The sequence below is a fragment of the Nicotiana tabacum genome, chromosome 1, assembly GCF_000715075.1.
Source record: "Nicotiana tabacum cultivar K326 chromosome 1, ASM71507v2, whole genome shotgun sequence".
In the NCBI taxonomy this organism is placed as follows: domain Eukaryota; kingdom Viridiplantae; phylum Streptophyta; class Magnoliopsida; order Solanales; family Solanaceae; genus Nicotiana; species Nicotiana tabacum.
In genome coordinates, this window is record NC_134080.1 from 208,938,290 (window position 1) to 208,948,277 (window position 9,988).

The window sequence follows — 9,988 nt, forward strand, 5'->3', positions numbered from 1 at the left end:
GATTGGGAAATAATCAAAGTTCAAGCCTGAAAAATGTACTCATTGAATGAGTCAAGCGCAGAGAAAAGTTACGAGCTAAGGCTAAAAAAAACTTATCATAGTTAGGTCAAAGGCAATGTACTGAAACGGGTTATAAATAAAAACCTTGTGTTTTATTTTATTTTTTGAAATCTGTTGTAAGGAAAATAGTTACGAAGAAGTTATAGAAGTTATTTAAATACATGTAAGGTGTTATTTAAAAATTGACCAAGTTCAAATAAAAACTTGTCAAAGTTATTCCAAGAAACATGTGTATTCCTATTTCTTTTATCTTACATTAACACCATTATGACGTTGAGACGTCTTCTTCATTAAGTGTCGAATATAAAAGGGCCCTCTTTTATAAAAAATCATGATTGATCTAAAACACTCATGGAGTTAAAAAAAAGCATTTACAAAATAAAAGTGCAAATTATTGAATAAGTCTTTAAATATAAAGGCAAGACAGAAGTTCAAAAAAATAGCTACGAAAACTTCTTAACATTGAAAAGTTTAGACCAAGTATGAACTTAGTCATAAACTAAAGAAGTTACTTATACAAAACGCCCCGAAAAAGGTTTGGGGACTTGATATTATCAACAAACCCTCAAATAGGACCAAGGGTTGTAACCACATTCCACCAAAAGAAAAAAAAAAGGAGTCACATATCATTAAATTGTCACTGAGGATTTGAAGAAGGAACCAAAGCAGGGTCATCAGCAACAGCAGGCTCAACTTGACTTGAAGCAATTAGAACACTTGCCGTACCCATATCATCTTCAACATTTCCAGAAGCTTCAGCCACGGGAGAAGAAAAGTCTTGGCTCTGCTGAGTTTTTTCAATAATTTCTCTTATGTTGGCCAACTCAGCTTCCAAGTTAAAATTCTCATGGCTAACTTCCACAAGGGTATCATGGAGAGTATTTAAAACCACCCAACTCACTTTAATTGCGGTTTTATCTTCAAGAATCTCGTAATATCTCTCACAATCAGCAATTTCACCTTTAAGCTTTTCATTCTCAGCCAAGGCAGAATCATAAGAAGTTTGAAGATAAGCATGTGAACTTTCTAAGGAATTAACCTTATCAGAAGATTCCTGGAGGTCTTTTTGAGTTTGAGTCAGAGTTTGCACGAGTTCACCAGCTAAGCTTCTTTCTCACTTAAGAGAGCCTTCAACTCTCTGATTTCTTCACTTGCCTTAGAAAGTTGCTCGGAAAAAGAAGTTTCGAGAAGATTCTTGTCCTTACCAGCTTGATTTGAGGAAGCTTTTTCAACCACCAACTCTGAAGTTAAAACCCTAACCTGCTGCTCTAAGGTATATTTGCTCTCTTCTAATATTTCCATGTCGATTTGAAAACTTTCATATTGTTCCTTCCAATTGTCTGCTTCCACTTGGTAGTCTTGCATTAATTGCTCTGAGAAGGAAACCCTCTTCATCATCTTCGTGCTAATTAAATTGATCTAAAAAAGAGAGAGAAAAAGTGAGAACCCTGAAAATAGAAAAAGGCTGAAGTAAAATTTGAAAAAGGATACCTCTAAAGAAGATTGCACTTTATCGTTCATCAAGGTCAAGTAGATGTGGCTCTCAAGCTTAGCTTTTTCAACTGGGCCAATCAGAGGTTTCAACCACACATCAGCTCGTCCTGATTTCCTCAAAAGGATACCCTCGGCAGGAACTTCGATGATAACTTGCCTCATAGCTTCACCTCCACTTGAGGAACCAACCTTAGTGTGATGGATAGTTGAAGGAGGAACTGTAGAAGAAGTAAAAATAGCCTGGGGAGTCAAAACAACCTGGGGAAGAGCAGCAACGGTAACAGTCACGAGTGGTAAAGGGGGTATCACAAGAACGGTTGTATAAAAATAAGCAAGGGATGCTTCATCAGAAATTGGCCCTAAACTTTCATTACCAAACCCGCGGGCAAAAAGCTGTTCAGCAGAATCATGAACAACAGCGGGAGTATCGTCATCAGAAATCACCAACGAGGCTTCAACAGGCTCGGTGGGAGGAATAGAGTGAGGGGGAGATGCTTCATCATCTGAAATAATTCTTCTTCTAGCCCGTGGCCTTTTTATCAAAGAACCCCCGTCTTGTTCTTCTTCCTCCTCAGAGTCTTGTTCAACAATAGCTTTCCTCTTCGATGAAGAACCCAAAATTATCTCTTGGGCCCTATCTAAAGAAATTCTAGAAGTCGCAACGGCCTCAGCACTCAGGCCTCGAATGGGAAATCCTGACAAAAAGAAGGATCAAAATAATTTCTGAAGGAAGTAATAAGTAAATCTATGAAAACAAACTCTTACCGTGAGTTTTCACTTTCCAACCAAATCGATGAAAAAGGTTTTTCCAAGACCTACCGTCCATTGGAGCAATATTTAATAGCTTTCTTACCCAACCACGGAAGTTGGGAATTTCATCAACAACTCTCATGGTTGCTGAAAAAGAAAAAGGAAGTTAAAATATGATCACCAAAATTGAGAAAAAGGTACGGGAAACTTATTAATGAAAACTCATGGGCAAACTTCCACTTCTCAGGGAAGGGAATATTTCCATCACCCACTAAACCAACAGTGGGGGCAACAACAAACCTGGCATACCGGCCACAGTCTCTATCGTCTTCAGGACTGACCAGAACTCTTTTGCTCCTTGCCACTAGAGTAAAGACTCCTTGGCGAAAGAGTTTGAGAGAGTAGAGATGGATTAAATGAAAAAATGTAAAAGGTATACCGGCCATGTTGTCCAAATGCCTCAAACAAACAACATCCCTCCACACAATAGGGTCGATTTGTCCTAAACAGACATAAAAAAAGCGACAGAATTCGAGGATAACAGGGTCTATAGCAGGTTTGAAACCTAACGTGAAAGGGTATGTATAAACAAAAGAAAACCAAGTTAAATAGGAGGTGATTCTTTGGTTCACATTGGGGATTATAATGGGGAAGTCATGGCTCCAATGGCAATCTTTACGAACTATTGAAATCCGACCTTCAGTGATTTGAGTCGGGTAGATATCAACACGATCTAATGAAGACAATTGATTTCTAATGGATTCTCTATCATTGTAGAAAGATAGTTCCGCAGGAACAATTTCATCTACTAAAGGTTCACGAAGAGGTTCAGTGGGTTCTTTAGTCCTAGATGAAGATCTTTGAGAAAGTGAACCCCTAGTTCTGGAAGGAGGAGTAGAACTCGATGAAAGAATAGAGGGGTCTCGTGATGAAGAAGACCCTAAACTTCGAAGCCTTCCTCCTCTTCTACTTCTAATAGGAGCAAGAGAAAGGTTGTCAACAATGGGGACTCTCCGAGGGTTGGGGTTTGCAGAATACATAGTAGTACGAGGAAGAAGAAAATTGGAATTGAATATTCTAAACTTTTGTGAAAAGGACAAAGGTAAAAAGTTATATTTATAGTCAGAAGCAACCGTCAAAGGAAAAGGTGCGATGATGGAAACGTCATAATGAGAACTGACGCTTCGTAATTGGTCAAGCTGTAAAAAAGCCTTAAAAGGTGCTAAAAGGTTGCAAAGCCAACCAGGAGACGCCATGTGTCATGGACATTAAATGCAAGAGACAGTTGAAGCATCAGTTCTAGGGAAAAATTAAATGGCGGCAAATATTCCCGCTTTAATGAGATCTACTTCCCAAATATTCTATTGATGAATAAATGGCAAGTGGGGGGACTATCTGTATTGGGAAAATTAAGTTTATATATGAAATTCATTATAAGATGACACGTCGTGACACGTGGACCAGTTAAAGAAGGATAGATGATGAAGAATAATCAAAGAGACACGAGCTTCAACATGTACAGGCGAACGTTCAGATAAAAAGCAAGGAGGATAGGTGCTCGAACCTCTTCATGATGGAAGGGAATGAATCTGATAGTAAATAAGGTATAGATACGTACTATGGGGCATTAAATACGGAAAACGTTATGGATTGTGTATTGAATCAAATATGATTGTTGATTGTAATGTTACATTAAATGTCATTGAATGCCATTAATTGACAATAATGGCTCGATTATGGTAGAAGCGAAACGTATTACCTAGAAATAGCTATAAAAGGAGAAGACTAATCATTTGTAAGGACAGAAAATACTATTGGAATATACTGATTTACTTTGCTTTCTTATGTTCATCGTACTATTATTAAACTCAATTTCTTTTATTTATTCTATATTTGATTATCAGTAACCTGAGTTCTTCTAAAATAAAGCTTTGACCGAAATTTCTATTTTTGGTTAAACAGTTGGACCCCTGGATACAGCCTCTTGCGTTGCTGCTTGGTGGGCATGAAACGAATTGCTTCAACGTAGCGTCCATACATAAGTATATTTCATGCAGAAGAATATGATTGCTATTCATCGTGCATGAGATGTAGATATCGTTGTTGTTACCAACCAGCTTATGAAAGGCATTGTTTATGTCCCTTATTTTTTTAACAGTAACGTTGGATGGTCTAGTGTTTGCATCAATCAAGTAGCCGAGCAGATTCTTCTTGTTATTTATTGCAATCATATTGTGATGCACTGTTACTGCTGCCTTGAAGTAATCCATAAGTGAGAGAGACTGAATTGAACACAGTCCATGTTTCTCCCACTGGTATTTCCAGAAATTTCGGTTTATACCGCCATCTTCCAAATTTGGCCAAATAACTCCGAGATCTGCTTCCAAGGTTTTGTCCATGTTCAACTATGCACGCAAAGCATAAACAAGTATAAAATTATACAAAAAGATAATTACATATAATAAAAAGAATTAAAAAGAATTAAAAAGAATTAAAAAGAAAGCATACCATGGTATCTACTTTTTTGTCTTCATCAGTTAAAGGTCCTGGACAGTTATTTAAGCTTTTTCCTCTAACATCTGCTGGCCAAAGCCCGTGGACGGAGAAGCGTTCCATGGCGCCGGGTTTGCAACGGTTTATGGTACAATAAGTAGGTGGCCACTGTAACACGTACATCATATAGTGAGACAAAGGACGATTACATAATTAAGTGAGTATGAAATAATAATGTTTTTTGCTGAATGATGTGTGGTTCAACACATCACATCTGCTATTTATAATGGATTGGGGCTCAGCTAATTCTTATTGCGTCCTTTCGAAATACCAAAATAACACTTGAAATTTGCCGTGTTACATGTCATTACATTTTTGTTTTACTATATAACTTATTTACAAAGTTCTACGAAATAAATATAATGTATTTGGCGTTCATAAAATAAAAGTATCACATGATCTCTTATCAGTTGAATATAAAAGAAAATAATCCTACAAAGATATATTTTATTTAATTTACCGATCTTTTAGAAAATCATATAAAACTGAAATAATAATATTTACAATGTATCTTAAAATTGAATATCGTAAACAATTAGAGTGTTTTTCCATATGCAATGGTATATATATGTATCAAAGAAAGGGATTTGGTAACAAGACACTTTTATTAAAGGGAGCTTCTCTTTTTATACGGCTATCAATGACTAGGGCGTACATGGACCGGGTTGGTTCGGTTATTTATTAAAACCAAATCAAACCAACTATATTGGTTTGGATTGGTTCGTTTTTGTTGGGTTTTTCAGATTTTTTTTGTTATATAAATATTATTTCAATCTTACTTTGTTAGATTTTTGATAAGTAAATATATGTTTAGTAAAAATTAAAAAAAAGACAAATATATGATCTATTAAAATATTCTTATGGAAGAATTTTCTTAGTGACAGATGATATAGTTATTTTTTAGTCGTCTGACAATAATTTTACGTTGGCGTACACTTAAAGGTTAACTGAATTTAGTAATTAAACATAAAATTAAATATGAACCTATATAATGGTATGTTCTATTTAATTTTAAATTATCGAAATATCATTTCAAATTCAAAAAAGATATAAGAATTTTATAGATCTTGACATATGAATATGGAAGAAAAAAGAGATTGACATATTTCACTAATACTTGATAAGAAAGTGATCATACAATCTATTATTTAAAGTTAATAAATATGGAGCACTTCATATTTTACTAAATATTACATCCAATAAGAGAATCTTAAATATTTTTAGACATTTTTTAAAGAAAAATCTTGAAAGTATATATAAAAATTATATATTTATATTTCGGTTTGGTTCGGATTTTTTTTACTCAATACTAAATCAAATCAAACCAAACCTAGTCGGATTTTTTAATCAGTTTGGTTTGACTAGGCCTTTTTTACTCTATTTGATTTGACTTTTTTATTTTGTGCGATTTTTCGGTTCGATTTGTACACCCCTACCAATAACATATATGAAATTAGTGCAGTATATTTAAGAAGCTTTTCGAGTAATGCTCCTTTTTCGTTCTTTTCTAACTTAGTCCCAGAAATTTCACATGCTGCAGAATACATGCATGTGAAAGGTCGATCTTTCCAATAACTCTTCTCCTAATTCATCATATTAATTTGAACATCTTAATTTATGAAACAATTCTCAAATAAACTTAATTTTAAGGTTTAATTTATGAGACACAGCAGTGAAACTAAACTTAGCTTTTAAGTAAGGCAAAATACATAAGTTATCTCCTAAATTATGGACCAAATCTTTGTTACACATTTTTTATGGACGAAAATTACATTACACACTCAACATTTCCAAAGTGTATCTAATACACACTATTTTTTCCTTCACCAATCAAACAGTGACACATGTCATTATTTTTTATTAAAAAATAAAATAATTAAAATTACAACTATACCCCTCATCTTCTCCATCTAAAGTTCTAAACCATCATTGTTGTCGTCCATCTCCTCTCTTCACCATCAACCACCATAGCCTCTTCCCCCACCTTTTACTTAATGACAAAGGCACCATTAACTAACAAAAATACTAGAAACACACCCAAAAATTCATCTTTTTCATTGAAATTGAATAAGAAATTTTTAGCCCAGATCCAACTCATTTTTCATTTCTCTTCTGTAAAAGTTCAACTACCATTAACGACCATTCCATGTTACAATGTTCTATTTTGTGTCATTCCGATTCCCACAACTGAAGTAATGAATTTGTAATAATAAGGAAGAAAGTATATTTCTTAGAGAAGAAAACTAAGAACTTTACATTTTAGTTATTTAAAAATTCATCCATTAATAAAATTAAAGAATGTACTTATGTGCAAAAGCTTGAGTTAAGCTTTAATGGTTGGAATTTGTTTTCGAAAAGTTAGATACTGCCACACCAAAAGCTCAAACTAAGATTCTCCGCGAAAAAAATAATCTTCTATGTAAAAGCTTGAGGCAAGCTTTAATGGTTGTGGGAGCTATAAAAAACTTTAATTACTGAATCTAGTCACAATTTCTCGCCCAAGATCTGCAAAAAAAAAAAAAACTAAAAACTAATCAATGAAAAGAGATGAGAAATCGTGGTGGGTTTATTTGAGAAGCATGAGATCGGATGGAGGAAAGAAGTGGATCTAAGTGTCAAGGTCTCAAGGAGCAGCCATGGCAGGATTTTTTAAACAAGGAAGAAGATGACTTAATTTTAAAAATTTAAAAACTAAAAAAAATTGACATCAGACACAAAAATTCTTTTGTTCACGCAACTCATTTATTGGAAAAAAACATGTACTGTCCACGCGGGCAAACTAGTGTGTATTAGATACACTTTGGAAAGGTTGAGTGTGTAATGTGATTTTCGTCCGCAAAAAGTGTGTAATAGGTATTTGGTCCATAGTTTAAGGGGTAACTTATGTATTTTGCCTTTAAGTAAAACATGCCAATACACACACATACATACATACATAATTTTTTATGTGTTTGTGGCACGCGCTCCTCCTAATTTTTCCACTCCATTCCCGGGAAATAGTTAGAAATAATCTACATTGATAGAATAAACATTAATCATAGGTTTTTTTTGGATCTGTGTCAGATATACAAATAAATACAATTAGTATTAAACTGAATACTAATATGATTTCCCGAATTCATGAGAATACTGACAATACATTGATAGAATAAAAATTAATCATAAGTTTTTTTGTGTGTGGTCAAATTACATTATATAGTAGTACATGTAACACTTTTCCTAACTAAGACATTTTTTGTATACACCCAAGAAAAATGCAATTTATTTCACAACCATAAATTTTTACTGTTGCAATATCCATTGTTCTATCTGATTGAGAAATTCACTTTTGAGGCTATTCTTGACCAACCAACTTTTAAGTTTTCAGAGGCAGAAACACCTATGCTTTTGATATTCCGTAATTTTTTGATTCATATATCTGATCTTTAGTTTTTGTTATTTTAAAGGTAAAATTGTGGTGACCCAATATGCCATCTTTAATTTTAAATATTCATCTTTGCGTTTTGAGACCTCGAATAGCACCATTCAGCATTTGTCGACTTACGTGCACAGTCCGTAAAGTTTTTTAGGAAAACTTTTGTGTGAAAAATTTGATAAAAATGTGAAATAGAGCTTTAAAACTCAAATGAGTTGACGTCGGTCAACGTTTTGAGAAAACGGACTCGGATCGGCATTTTGATAGTTCCTATACGTTCATATCGTGGTTTGAACTTGGGCGTATGCCTGGAATTTAATTTGGAAGTCCCTAGCTTTAGTTATTGCCAATTGTTGAAAATTTGAAGTTTGAAAGCTTAAAGATTTCAAAGTTTGACCACAAATTGACTTTAATTGATATCAGGCTCTAATTTCGATTTCCAAAGTTAGAATAGCTCTGTTAAGTCATTTGGGACTTACACGCAAAATTTTAGGTCATTCCGGGCTGTTTTGACGTGTTTCGGCGCGAGTTTTAGAATTTAAATTTAAATTTATTAAGTTCGAATCAAGGTGCGAATTGTAGTTTTGACTTTGTTTGATGTGATTTGAGACCCCCCGAGTAGGTCCATATTATATTACGGGACTTTTTGGAATATTCGAACGAGGTCCCGAGTGGCTCAGATGAGTTTCGGACGAGCCACAAAGCATTTGGAACAAGCTGCCCAGGTCTGGTTTTGGTGCGTCGCACCTGCACAATTTCGGCCGCAGGTGCGTGCCCGCTTCTGCAAAGGCATAGTCACTTTTACGAAGTTGAGGCGGGGAAGGAAGCTTCGCTTTTGTAAAGTTTTGATTGCATGGGCAATACCGCTTCTGCGGTCCAGTGACCACACATGCGGAAGGGTCATTTTTGCGGCTCACATATCGGTGCAATGTCACATATACGACTAAAAAATCGGCAGATGCGGAATCTCGCCTGGCTGCCTGGCTTTGCAAATGCAGCCCTTGCCTCGCAAATGGGAGGCCATAGATGCGACATTTTTCTCGCAATACGAGACCGAGCAGAACATTAAGGGGTCGAAAATGGCCATTTTTCTTCATTTAGATTGATATTTTAGAGCTCGGTTCTTGAGTGATTTTGAGGATTTCTGTCACGACCCTAAACCCAGACCCGGTCTTGATGGCACCTATTGTGAAGACAAGGCCAGCCGATACACACTCAAATCATTTTAAGCAATTAAAATAATACAAAATAAGTCTTTAACATAATAATAATTCCAAAATAAAGGCGAATGATACAATTTGCGAAATAGACATAGCCCGACATCGGGGTGTCACCAATCATGAGCATCTACTAACCGATTAAAACAGGAAGAATCTACATAGTCTAGTACAGAACTAAAACAAGAGAAAATAAAATAGGGGGAGAAGCACTGGGCTGTGAATGCCGAGCAGCTACCTAGTGAATCTCTGAATCTGCTTGAGCTGGAAGAAGTCAACACTCGCTAGCTGGATATGAAGCGCCTGAATCTGCACACAGGGTGCAGGGAGTAAGGTGAGTACTCCAACTCAGTGAGAAATAATAATAAATGAAGACTGAGCGATAAGAAATCACGTAAAAGCACAACAACATGCTATACAGAGGTAGAGTAAAAACCAGTAAAATGCAAGAAAAATAGAGAAAACATATAAAGTCGCCTTAGTTCAGAATAAGCTTCTT

At 35.2% G+C, this 9,988-nt stretch overlaps 1 protein-coding gene across 2 annotated transcripts; it reads right to left on the reverse strand.

Annotated features, from left to right (window-relative positions):
* Positions 1 to 595: 595 nt before the first annotated feature.
* LOC142182193 (uncharacterized) lies at positions 596 to 4,172 on the reverse strand. 2 transcript variants are annotated; one of them, XM_075256240.1, is made up of 2 exons: positions 1,552 to 4,172; positions 596 to 1,479 (listed from the first exon to the last, which is right to left on the reverse strand). In XM_075256240.1, the coding sequence occupies exons 1-2, from the start codon at positions 1,714 to 1,716 to the stop codon at positions 1,162 to 1,164; spliced, it is 483 nt and encodes a 160-aa protein (XP_075112341.1). In that variant the 5' UTR covers positions 1,717 to 4,172; the 3' UTR covers positions 596 to 1,161. Both variants share the same exon structure in this region; 1 of them encodes a protein (XP_075112341.1).
* Between the last annotated feature and the right edge of the window lie 5,816 nt (positions 4,173 to 9,988).

What these genes read in the sequence shown, in the direction of transcription:
- LOC142182193 (XM_075256240.1), bottom strand. Translation starts at nt 1,716, where the DNA reads ATGAGGCAAGTTATCATCGAAGTTCCTGCCGAGGGTATCCTTTTGAGG. An exon ending in AAGTGCAATCTTCTTTAGAG is followed by an intron (nt 1,480 to 1,551) that starts GTATCCTTTTTC and finishes TCTCTTTTTTAG; the next exon opens with ATCAATTTAATTAGCACGAA.